The 12,500-nt window shown below is 48.0% G+C and overlaps 3 protein-coding genes across 6 annotated transcripts in view; all 3 read left to right on the forward strand.

The window, feature by feature from the left end:
- The window catches only part of exoc3l2b (exocyst complex component 3-like 2b), a 22,960-nt gene extending 22,612 nt beyond the window's left edge, over positions 1 to 348 (forward strand). The window contains exon 15 of the mRNA XM_068584880.1: positions 1 to 348. This exon is cut by the window's left edge and continues 242 nt beyond it. Coding sequence (XP_068440981.1) covers positions 1 to 59 — 59 coding nt within the window. The 3' untranslated portion in view covers positions 60 to 348.
- A 2,398-nt stretch (positions 349 to 2,746) lies between these two features.
- Positions 2,747 to 7,884, forward strand: LOC137790548 (nucleotidyltransferase MB21D2). The gene is made up of 2 exons (XM_068584889.1): positions 2,747 to 3,102; positions 4,471 to 7,884. The coding sequence occupies exons 1-2, from the start codon at positions 2,802 to 2,804 to the stop codon at positions 5,757 to 5,759; spliced, it is 1,590 nt and encodes a 529-aa protein (XP_068440990.1). The 5' UTR covers positions 2,747 to 2,801; the 3' UTR covers positions 5,760 to 7,884.
- A 594-nt stretch (positions 7,885 to 8,478) lies between these two features.
- LOC137790552 (fibroblast growth factor 12-like) overlaps positions 8,479 to 12,500 on the forward strand; it is a 16,153-nt gene continuing 12,131 nt past the window's right edge. Inside the window, exons 1-2 of one of the 4 annotated variants that reach the window (XM_068584897.1) lie at positions 8,484 to 8,549; positions 9,476 to 9,588. In XM_068584897.1, the coding sequence (XP_068440998.1) occupies positions 9,561 to 9,588 (28 nt within the window). In that variant the 5' untranslated portion in view covers positions 8,484 to 8,549; positions 9,476 to 9,560. The other 3 variants (XM_068584899.1, XM_068584896.1, XM_068584895.1) reach the window with 3 other exon arrangements.

The raw sequence follows: 12,500 nt of genomic DNA on the forward strand, positions 1-12,500 counted from the left end.
GGCCCCGACCCCGCAAGGCCCGAACCCCGATCCAGGACAACCCCGACGACGGGCTCTGATCCTGGACCTGATCCTGATCCTGACCCGTGTATTGCCAATGGTCCTTCTGAACTTCCTGTGAGGGTCGAGGGGAGACAGCGCCCCCCAGTGGACGTCCACAAGACGACGGAGGACGGATCATTACTCGGACGTTCTAATCGTAACACGTCAAATCTTTTCTCTTTCTTTGATCCACTTATTGACTTATTGATTTGAAATTAGAAAATTCTCGTAGAAATATTTTTTAAAAAAAGCACTTTTCTTTCGGAGGCTCTGGGAGGCAAGTCATCGATGTCTTAAGGGGATGGTGCGCAGGGTTTAGTGGCCTCTAGTGGCCACCAGTGGCCGCTAGTGGCCTCTAGTGGCCGCTAGTGGCCTCTAGTGGCCGCTAGTGGCCACCAGTGGCCGCTAGTGGCCTCTAGTGGCCGCTAGTGGCCTCTAGTGGCCGCTAGTGGTCTCAAATGGTCTCTAGTGGCCGCTAGTGGTCTATAATAGCCTCGAGTGGCTTCGATTGGCCCCTAGTGGCCGCTAGTGGTCTATAATGGTCTCTAGTGGCCTCTAGTGGCCGCTTGTGGTCTCTAGTGGCCGCTAGTGGTCTCTAGTGGTCTCTAGTGGCCGCTAATGGTCTCTAGTGGTCTCTAGTGGCCGCCAGTGGTCTATAATGGCCTCTAGTGGCCGCTAGTGGTCTCAAATGGTCTCTAGTGGCCTCTAGTGGTCTCTAGTGGCCGCTAGTGGTCTCTGGTGTCCTATAGTGGCCTCTAGTGGCCGCTAGTGGTCTCTAGTGGCCTCTTGCAAGTCAGGAAATGATAAAGTTTTTACATCCTGTTGAGTCTAAACTCGAGGAAAGAAACGTTTCTGATATAATACGTGTTCATCAATAATTAATAATCCTGCATGTTTTTCTGCCTTTTCGACCTCTCAGGGCTTCCGTACTTTTTATTCTTTATTGTTTTGGATGGGAAATCATTTCTGTTGATTCAAACGTCCTGAAGGAGGATGAAGACCAGGAAGCTCTGTGCAGTGGTGCATTGTGGGAGAAAGGCCAGAACAGGAGGACTGACCCAGGATTAAAGATGGACGCCAGGAAGTGTCTCTGTTTATAATAAAATGATTTAGCACCCAGGTGAAGACAACAGAAATGAATTTTACAGTTGAATTGTTTTCTTGCACATGACAGGATAAATAGAATAGAATAAATAGAATAGAATAAATAGAATAGAATAAATAAAGTGTTAATGAAAGGTACTACAATGAGTTGAACCGAGTTACAGTGATGAGGGTTATTATATGTGGGGTAAATATTACGTATTGTTGGTGGTGAAATCATTTTGCTGCTTTATATTCTTGCTGATTTAGAAATAAAAGTAAACTACAGATTTAGATTTATCAGTTTATTCTGCAGATTTACACATTTAATGTTTTTATGTTTGAACTCATAAACTACAAATAACTAGATATTTAATTTACTGCTGATCTTTTTTCTTTTTTTTTCATCATCCAGCAGCTTTTTGTCTTTGATTTTTGAGGATTTTCCGGAAGTGGAGCAGCGTCACTCAATCTGACGCTCGAGCTCTCAGCATAAAAACAAAGAAGAAAATCCTGTCACGGAACTAGCCCAACGTTATATCACTTCCTGCCAGCTCTTTCAGAATAAAAGGCTGTAGTTGCAGGTTGTGACCACCGGGGGCAGCGTCACGTGTTCTGTGGATGTTTAAAATGAATCTTTGAGTAAAATAAAACGATCAGATCAACGACTGCTCTGCTTTTATTTCAGCCATCAATCCATCATTTGTCTCTTAAAAGTGTGCTTTAATTTTTAAGAGAATATGAATCATTGTTTTACCTGATTGCTGTTTTTCTTTAAAGGTTTTAATCGTTTTTCATTGATAACAATCGAGTTATTCTCTGCCAAGTTGCTTTCTATATGCATATATATATATATATATATATATATATATATATATATATATATATATATATATATATATATATATATATATATATATATATATATGTATATATATATATATATATACATATATATATATATATATATATATATATTCACACATATACATGATACTATTATATTGACACATTTATACTATATAGCTATAATTGTATGTTTAAGTTATATAGAGTATAGTTATATAGTTATGTGTAGCTATAATAAATAAAAACAACGAAATAGAATTATATAAACAAATAGAATTATATAAACAGGTATATAATTATAGTTTATATAAATATATACATACAAACTATAAATATATATATATATATATATATATATATATATATATATATATATATATATACATATATATATATATATTCACACATATACATGATACTATTATATTGACACATTTATACTATATAGCTATAATTGTATGTTTAAGTTATATAGAGTATAGTTATATAGTTATGTGTAGCTATAATAAATAAAAACAACGAAATAGAATTATATAAACAGGTATATAATTATAGTTTATATAAATATATACATACAAACTATAAATAACATACACATATATATATTTGTATACATATTTATATTCATTATTGTATAATTTATTGAATATATTTTTTTTTATATAAAAAGACAAATTGCGTTTTATTTTCGTGACTTTTTATTTTGAAAGCGGCCGTGCAGCGGAAGTGCTTCAGCAGCTTCCGGTGGCGGTGTTTGGCGCGGTCGCTTCTCGGCTCGTCCCGGCCGTAGTGAACGTGCGTGTGCGCGTGCGCGAGCAGCAGGAAAGATGGCGGCCCCTGCTCTCTCCGGCCGGGCTGGCTCCGCGGGCAGCCTCGGGAACAGCCCGTCCTCTGCGGCCGCCGGGAGGCTGCTGCTGCCCGGCGGCGGGAGCAGCCCCACCGCCGCGGTGCACCCCGGGAGGCCGCTGCCCGGCGGCGGCGGGCCCGAGCTGGACTTCCGGTCCGCGGCCCGCATGGAGGACCTGAACCGCCTCATCCAGGACTTCAGCAAGCACGACCTGCGGGAGTACGACGACCAGCGGGCCCTGGAGATCCACACGGCCAAGGACTTCATCTTCTCCATGCTGGGTGAGCCGGACCCCGCGAGACCGTTAGACCGTTAGACCTTTAGACCTCCAGACCCTCAGACACACCCAGTCCTCTTTATTCAATACAACAACAACAACAACAACAGCAACAACAACAGCAACAGGGTGCGTCAGGTTTCCGGTTGAGCGCCTTTAGGCGGCTTTGGTGAAGCTTCTGTCCCCAGTGGTTTACCTGGTGGTCTACCTGGTAGGTTACCTGGTGGTCTACCTGTTAGGTTACCTGGTGGTCTACCTGGTAGGTTACCTGGTGGTCTACCTGTTAGGTTACCTGGTGGTCTACCTGGTAGGTTACCTGGTGGTCTACCTGTTAGGTTACCTGGTGGTCTACCTGGTAGGTTACCTGGTGGTCTACCTGTTAGGTTACCTGGTGGTCTACCTGGTAGGTTACCTGCTGGTCTACCTGGTAGGTTACCTGCTGGTCTACCTGGTAGGTTACCTGCTGGTCTACCTGGTCGGTTACATGGTGGTCTACCTGGTAGGTTACATGGTGGTCTACCTGGTCGGTTACATAGTGGTCTACCTGGTAGGTTACATAGTGGTCTACCTGTTAGGTTACATGGTGGTCTACCTGGTAGGTTACATGGTGGTCTACCTGTTAGGTTACATGGTGGTCTACCTGGTCGGTTACCTGCTGGTCTACCTGGTAGGTTACATGGTGGCTACCTGGTCGGTTACATGGTGGTCTACCTGGTAGGTTACATGGTGGTCTACCTGGTCGGTTACATAGTGGTCTACCTGGTAGGTTACATGGTGGTCTACCTGGTAGGTTACATGGTGGTCTACCTGGTCGGTTACATGGTGGTCTACCTGGTCGGTTACATGGTGGTCTACCTGGTCGGTTACATGGTGGTCTACCTGGTGGTCTTCCTGCAGAGAGCGTGGCGTGGTGCGTTCAGGGTCTCTTTCCTCTTCTGCAGAAACAGATTCATTATGAGCTCAAACGTCTGAGATATTGATTTATATTCTTTCATTTAATATTTAGTAGTTGTTGTTGTTAGCAGTACTTGTCTTGTTGTCTCTAATATTAGTAGTATTACTGATATTAGTACTCACGTTCGTCTTATTATTTAGTTTTACATTTTCTCTATTATTGTTTCTTTACACTGCTGAAGAACATGAAAGGAGCACTGAAAACACATCAGATCTCGATATGAAAATAATGATGTATTTCTACTGTGAAAGTGTGTTTCAGTGTAGTACTCACCACGTATGTTAGTACCGGTCCCTGTGGGTGATGGTGTACTGTCGGGTCTAACCGGTCCCTGTGGGTGATGGTGTACTGTCGGGTCTAACCGGTCCCTGTGGGTGATGGTGTACTGTCGGGTCTAACCGGTCCCTCTCCTCTCAGGAATGGTCCAGAAGCTGGACCAGAAGCTGCCGGTGGCTAACGAGTACCTGCTGCTGTCGGGTGGCGTGCGCGAGGGTGTGGTGGACATGGACCTGGACGAGCTGAGCGTGTACTCGCGCGGCGCCGACTACGACATGGACTTCACGCTGCTGGTGCCGGCGCTCAAGCTGCACGACCGCAACCAGCCGGTGACGCTGGACATGCGGCACTCGGCGCTGGGCCACTCGTGGCTCAGCCTGCGGCTCTTCGACGAGGCCACCATCGGCAAGTGGAAGGACTGCTGCACGCTGGTGGACCACGTCAGCGGCGCCACCAACTACTTCTTCTCCCCGACGCTGGTGGCGGACTGGTTCCACCAGGCCATCTCCCTGGTGCTGCAGGAGGTGCAGAAGAAGCCGCAGAGGGGCACGCCGCGGGTGGAGAAGGTGGAGCGGCACGGCACGGTGATCTCCGTGGTGCTGGGCGTGGGCAGCAGCCGCATGCTGTACGACGTCGTGCCCGTGGTCTCCTTCAAGGGCTGGCCGGCCGTGGCCCAGAGCTGGCTGATGGAGAACCACTTCTGGGACGGCAAGATCACAGAGGAGGAGGTGATCAGCGGCTTCTACCTGGTGCCCGCCGCCTCCTCCAAGGGCCGCAAGGAGAACGAGTGGCGGCTGTCGTTCGCGCGCAGCGAGGTGCAGCTGAAGAAGTGCATCTCCCCGAGCCTGATGCAGGCGTACCAGGCCTGCAAGGCCATCGTCACCAAGCTGCTGTCGCGGCCCAAGGCCGTCGGGCCCTACCACCTGCGCAGCATTATGCTGTGGGCCTGCGACCGGCTGCCCGCGGGCTACCTGGGCCAGGACGAGTTCTCGGCCCACTTCCTGCTCGGCCTGCTGGACGACCTGCAGCACTGCCTGGTGAACAAGGCGTGCCCCAACTACTTCATCCCGCAGTGCAACATGCTGGAGCACCTGTCGGACGAGGCGGCGGTGCTGCACGCCCGCAAGCTGTGCTCGGTGCGCTCCGACCCGGCCGAGCACCTGCGCAGCACCATCGAGCACGCCAAGGCCGCCAACCGGCTGACGGTGGACGTGCAGTGGCGCGGGGGCGGCTGCGGCGGCAGTGGGGGCGGCGCCAACAACCCGCCGTCGCCGCAGTCCGACGCCGGCGGCGAGAACCAGCCCGACGACCGGCTGGCCAAGAAGCTGCAGCAGCTCGTCACGGAGAACCCCGGCAAGTCCATCTCGGTCTTCATCAACCCGGACGACGTCACGCGGCCGCACTTCCGCATCGACGACAAGTTCTTCTGAGACTCCTCTTCCTCCTCTCCCGGAGCCCCGCCTCCTTACCCGGAGCCCCGCCTCCTTACCCGGAGCCCCGCCTCCTTACCCGGAGCCCCGCCTCCTCTGAAACTTTATTCCTAACATGTTTTTATGTTTCTCTGCCACAGAGTGACGTGCGGTGATCGTCTCGTTGTTTCTGCCACAATGTTTTTATTTTTCTACTTCCCCCCCACGGTGTTTTCTACCTGCTGAATGCCTTTACACACACAAACACACACACACACACACACACACACACACACACACACACACGGTCGAGGTGGAAATCCACCTTAAGACGGAAACGCTGCTCCGATATGACCGACCCTGTAAATATCCTCTTCACTAGGACCAGTCCCCCTCTTACTGGGACCAGTCCCCCCTCACTAGGACCAGTCCCCCTCACTAGGACCAGTCCCCCACCCCCTTTACTAGGACCAGTCCCCCCTTTACTAGGACCAGTCCCCCCTTACTAGGACCAGTCCCCCTCTTACTGGGACCAGTCCCCCTTCACTAGGACCAGTCCCCCTCTTACTAGGACCAGTCCCCCTCACTAGGACCAGTCCCCCCTCACTAGGACCAGTCCCCCCTTACTAGGACCAGTCCCCCTCTTACTGGGACCAGTCCCCCTTCACTAGGACCAGTCCCCCTCTTACTAGGACCAGTCCCCCTCTTACTAGGACCAGTCCCCCCTTACTAGGACCAGTCCCCCCTTACTAGGACCAGTCCCCCTCACTAGGACCAGTCCCCCTCACTAGGACCAGTCCCCCTCACTAGGACCAGTCCCCCTCACTAGGACCAGTCCCATGTTTAAGGACTAAGTATTCAGTAGAAGGTGAAATGTTTTTAACTTTTTAAACATGAATTCTGTTTCATATCTTCTGTAAAGACGTAAAACTTGAGGAAGAATGTGTCGAATGAATCGACGACTTGTTGGAGTCTTAACATCATGAAGCTTCCTCCTCATAATAATTATGACATCATTATCTCATATATCACGTCATATTGTGAACTTTTTGAAGTAAAAGATGTAGTGAATCATGAAAAGAGAAGAAGTGCTCTGTGAGGTCCTGGGGATGCCAAATAGTGCGCTAAAGGTCCCAGAGGAGGCGTTCTGTCTGCAGGTGGATTTCGTCCCTCTTAGGAATGTGTTCTACTAACGACTTAGAAAGTAGCTGTAAATATACCTGTAGTGATGAAGATGATGATGAAGATGATCACTTTGCACAGAATGTAAACATAATCACCACTTTTCCCCTCAGCCTGAAACGATGCGTCAAATAGGTACTCCGAGGGATGGAGTAGTACACGGCGGTACCGCAGTAGTACACGGCGGTATGTAGTAGTACACGGCGGTACCGCAGTAGTACACGGCGGTATCTAGTAGTACACGGCGGTACCGCAGTAGTACACGGCGGTATGTAGTAGTACACGGCGGTACCGCAGTAGTACACGGCGGTACCGCAGTAGTACCTGGTGCTGCACTACAACCATCGCCGGGTAGATTACGTGATGTAGTTTCTCGCCACTTGTTCCCGCCCCTTTAGGGCGTCACTGTGTTTATGTGTGTGAAGTCAGGTGGTGCGGCCTGCTCACCTGGACACTGTGCTGATGCATTATGGGAGTTGTAGTTGACGTTTTCTCTATTTCTTTGTGTTTTAAACCCTTCCAGAAAAAAACACACACACAAATAAAACAGAAAAACCTGCAGACGTCTGACCGGTAACGTGTTCTCTATGTGCTCATCCTCAAGTGCAATTACTAAACACACACACTGAACCCTCCACTGACACGCACACACACACACCATCAAAGTGCCGCACACACACACACATTCTGTAATCCATGTGTTCTTCTGAGCTCATGACCTTTGACCTTACACTCTGTCTGTTCTGAACCTTTCAACTGTGAGTTTGGTCATTGTTTTGTGTCTCTTGCTGCTCTGCTTTGTGATGATGATGATGATGATGATGATGATGATGATGATGATGATGGTGATGGTTTCTTTATGCAACGTTGACTGTGATTGGTTCCCCTTCAGATGGCAGCTCCTCCCCCTCCACAACTCCTCCCCCCCTCCCTGATAGTTCACTGTACAGTCATAAAGTCTTTTAACCAGAAAACTGTTGTCATGTATTTATTTGATTAAAGGCCCCAGGATGGAGCCTTGGGGGACACCGCTCACCTGCATAGACCGCCAGCAGTCTCATGTCCCACCAGAGAGTCATTGTGTGAGTGAGATGACGAGTTAATCAATTCATCAGGTTTTAATAAAGTTGTAATCATTACTTAAATTTATTTAATAATATATAATTCACCATGAATTCATCGGAAAGAACAAAAAAAAGGTAAAAGTTCAGATTGTTTTTACAGTTTCACGAAGCCAAATATTCAGCTTCCTTTCCTCGTCTCGCCTCCTTTATGGTGTTCCTCATCGAGGTGAGGTTCCTCTGTAGGGCTCAGCCTTAGAGAGGAAAGATGCATACCTGCAAACTTGTCACCTGTCGGCGAAGATCCGAAGAGTTTTTCTTTTTTTGGAGGGATGGAAAGAGGGGGAGGAAGGCATCTGGCCGGGCAGCATTTCTGAGATCGGAGTGAGTCGCGCAGAAAAGTGGATGTCGTGAGTGATCTCCTCAAATAAAACATCTTTGACGTGTCGAGTCTCGGCCAATCAGCGTTGTCTCCAGCGTCTACGTCACTCTCCAACGTTTCATCCCTTCGCTCCAAGTTGAAGTTACCGTCGGTACAACTGGATCAGCAATGAACTCTAGTTTAGAGGTAAGTCTTGTTTGCTAGCAACAATTTAATATGCTGTTTAACTCATGAAGGTAACTCGACATCCAAGTTATGTGTCGGAATATTTTATCATGTTATCCCCATCAAATCTTTACCACCATGTTTTTTAATCTAAAGCTAGTCAGCTTTAGCTTGCTAACGGTAACGTCGTTATGCGTCATGACGTTACCGTTCGCTAACGTCATGACGCTACGTTTATCGGTAATGATTCTTCCGCAGGTTCAACAACGGAAACCTTGTTCCTGCTTTTACTTTAACGTTAACGGTCTGGTTCAGTTCACGCAGTCACTTCTTTAACTCACGTTGTAAAGAAGTAAATCTCGTAGTGTGACTGAGCTAACAACGTGATTTCAGCTAACAACGTGATTTGAGCTAACAACGTGAGTGATTCTGGGTAAATAAAATAATAAGTATCATGAATTTGTCGTGATTTTGTTTTATTGCCCCCCTGCTGTCTCCTTTCACCCATCAGGAGTTAACAGGTGTGAAGATGGAGTATGTATTTTTGTAGTATTAGTACTTTTACTGTCACAGAGTATTTATTACTGTTGGGTCATAGTACTTTTATTGTATTGTTAATGATTTTTATTCTGTGGTATTTCGACATCTTCGTCATGTCACCTTAAAATTCACTTCTGCGGTGACGTCACACACGAACTGCAGCAACACTGCGCGAGGGGAGAGAGAGAGAGAGAGAGAGAGAGAGAGAGAGAGAGAGAGAGAGAGAGAGAGAGAGAGGCAGCGCGCGGACACGGCTCAGGTGGACGCACGAGCTTCAACGTTCGCAGGAGGAAAAATAAAAACACCGCGAACAAGAAGAAGAAGATAGAGGAGGAGAAGAAGACTGCGGCTTGTTCCGGTGCCTCCCTCCTTCATCCTCTCTCTTCCCGCCGGTATCGATCCATCAGCAGCGGATTCCCGTCAGATCTTCTGGCTTGTTGAGAAGGAAGCAAGCAAGCAAGGAAAGGAGACGCGCGTGCGTCCTCACCAGAGATGGAGGGCAAAGAGAAGGCGGCGGCAGGTAGGGAGCGGGCGCGCTGCATGACGGGTACAAGTGTACTGCGGTAACCATCCCGCCACTGGAGCTTCTAGGTGTGGTTATTATGGGATGGGGCGCATCGCGCGCGCGCGCGCGTGAGCAAGAGAAGCCTGATGCAGCAAAACACCCAGACAGACAGGAAGGAGAGAGACAGACAGGAAGGAGAGGGAAAGAGAGACAGACAGGAAGGAAGGACAGAGACAGACAGACAGGAAGGAGAGGGAAAGAGAGACAGACAGGAAGGAAGGACAGAGACAGACAGACAGGAAGGAGAGAGACAGACAGGAAGGAGAGGGAAAGAGAGACAGACAGGAAGGAAGGACAGAGACAGACAGGTAGGAGAGAGACAGACAGGAAGGAGATGGACAGGAGGGGGAGAGACAGACAAGAAGGAAGGAAGGAGAGAGACAGACAGGTAGGAGAGAGACCGACAGGAAGGAAGGAGAGAGACAGACAGGAAGGAGAGAGACAGACATGTAGGAGAGAGACAGACATGAAGGACAGAGAGCTAGACAGGAGAGAGATCTGAGGCGGAGAAGACACAAGGGCAGACAGACAGGAAGGAGAGTAAAAAGAGACAGACGACAGAGCAGACAGACAGCTTCAATGATGAAACTGTGTTCACGTGTGTTTGGGTGTGTCAGAACAGAACGATGCATTGTGGGAACTGTAGTTCTTTGGGGTCAACTCAGTTGTAGTTTTACACATACAGACAGATAGACAGACAGACACTATACACAATATATGTTCACCTGGAGTTCCTATATTTCTACATCTGATGCAGGTGTTTTTTCACTGCAGTAAACAGGAAGTACCCATTTCCTAAAAGGAAGTACCCGTTTCCTAAAAGGAAGTCCCCGTTCCCTAACAGAAAGTCCTCTGTTCCCTAACAGGAAGTCCTCTGTTCCCTAACAGGAAGTCCTCTGTTCCCTAACAGAAAGTCCTCTGTTCCCTAACAGGAAGTCCTCTGTTCCCTAACAGGAAGTGAGAGGCTGCTCCCGTCGTACAAACTGAACTTTACTTCCCCTTCACTTTTTCCTGCGTTTACGTTCTTAGTTCTGGCTGAATAAGAGATGCTGCGTTTATGGTCTGCGACTGACTGGCCTGAGGAGGCGGGGCCTGAGGAGGCGGGGCCTAAGGAGGCGGGGCCTGAGGAGGCCAGGCCTGTGTTTGTGTTTCTGCAGGTTCAGTTTGTTTACAGACAGGTCGGCGTGTTGTATTGATTCTGGGATCAGATCCACATCATTCAGGACTGTAGTGACCTGCTGAAACCTGAGAGACCACACACACACACACACACACACACACACACACACACACACACACACACACACACACACACTCCCAGAGGAGGTGTGTGTTTCTTGTTGATTCCTGTCAGTGTTTCTGCTAATCAGCTGAGAAATATCCAAACTCTGTGTGTGTGTGTGTGTGTGTGTGTGTGTGTGTGTGTGCGCGCGCGCGTGTGTGTGATGAGATAATGACGGTTCAGGCTCGGTTATTTTCTAATAATCAATTTCTCTGACTCATTGTGCGTCATGCGCTGTAAAAGTAGACTTGCATTGCATGCTGGGAAACTGGAAGCGAGTTGTCGTAGCTTCTGCGTTCCGTTAGCCGACAAGCTAGCTGTCAGTGATGGACAGCTTGACGGATCCTTAATCACTGTGAGAAGCTGCAGTGGTGCATGCTGGTAGTTGACTACAGTGGTGCATGTCTTTGGGTTTAAGTGTCTTTAGAGTTAAGTGTCTTTGGGTTTAAGTGTCTTTGGGGTTAAGTGTCTTTGGGGTTAAGTGTCTTTGGGGTTAAGTGTTTTTAGAGTTAAGTGTCTTGCTCAAGGACACATGGACATGGGCTAGCATAGCAGGGGATTGAACCACCGATCCTCTGATTGAAGGACGCCCAGTCCGGTGTAATCTCTTCTGGTGTGCTGAGGGCCATGTGACCGCTGCAGATTAATAATTCATCTCCAGAAGCCGTTTGTTGTGTGAACGTCACAGCAGAACATCAGCTGATCCTCATGAAACGCTGAACCCAGCTGAACAGCTGCTGCACGGACCAGAAGAGCCTGTTTCCTTCTGTCCAATCAGAGGCCTCGGTTTTAATGTCTCTCACACACACACACACACACACACACACACACACACACACACACACACACAATCACTCACATCAGCAGTTTGTGCTGAGCTCAGCATCACTTGCTGTTTATGTTCATCTCATCTCCAACGGAGGTGTGTGTGTGTGTGTGTGTGTCTGTGTGTGTGTGTGTCTGTGTGTGTGTCCCTGTTTCATGTCCTGATTCTTCTTACTGGTTTCTATGGTCTCCATATTTCCCAGTCGCCCCCTGGTGGTCATGAGAGAGAATGCAGCTTTAACACATGAATATCTTCATGTGTAATAAACTAAACTTATTAATTATTAAAGAGAAACATGGACTGGTTTCAAAAATTCATGCCAGCGTGATGCTCTGAGTTAGCATGTTGCTAATGCTCTGAGTTAGCATGTTGCTAATGCTGTGTTCCTTTGTGATGGGAGAATAAACGCTAAAGGCTTCTGATTTATTGATGAGGCTCTTCTGCAAATGGTCTCACACACACACACACACACACATATACACAAACATACTTCATAGTGGTACTTCAGTTAGTTCAGTGTGTCAGTTTTGTGGGTCACATTGTGATGACATCATCACTCTTAGTTCTTTCCTGGGTGTTGTAGTCTTTTCTGTCGTCTCAGTCTTCATGTTACAGCAGCTGGGTCCGTGTCGTCAGGTGTGGGCGTTACACACACACACACACACACACACACACACACTGGCAGACAGTGTGTTCCCAGGCTTCAGCTGGAGTGACTCATTGATCAGTTCTCATTGATCAGCTCTCATTGATCAGCTC

Source organism: Clinocottus analis, unplaced genomic scaffold, assembly GCF_023055335.1.
Source record: "Clinocottus analis isolate CAN_PGR_092001 unplaced genomic scaffold, fCliAna1.0.p SCAF_2, whole genome shotgun sequence".
In the NCBI taxonomy this organism is placed as follows: domain Eukaryota; kingdom Metazoa; phylum Chordata; class Actinopteri; order Perciformes; family Cottidae; genus Clinocottus; species Clinocottus analis.

Bases quoted from the DNA above. Each gene is read 5' to 3' on its own strand.
- LOC137790548 (XM_068584889.1), top strand. From the start codon at position 2,802: ATGGCGGCCCCTGCTCTCTCCGGCCGGGCTGGCTCCGCGGGCAGCCTC. The intron at 3,103-4,470 runs GTGAGCCGGACC...CTCTCCTCTCAG, and splicing joins CTTCATCTTCTCCATGCTGG to GAATGGTCCAGAAGCTGGAC.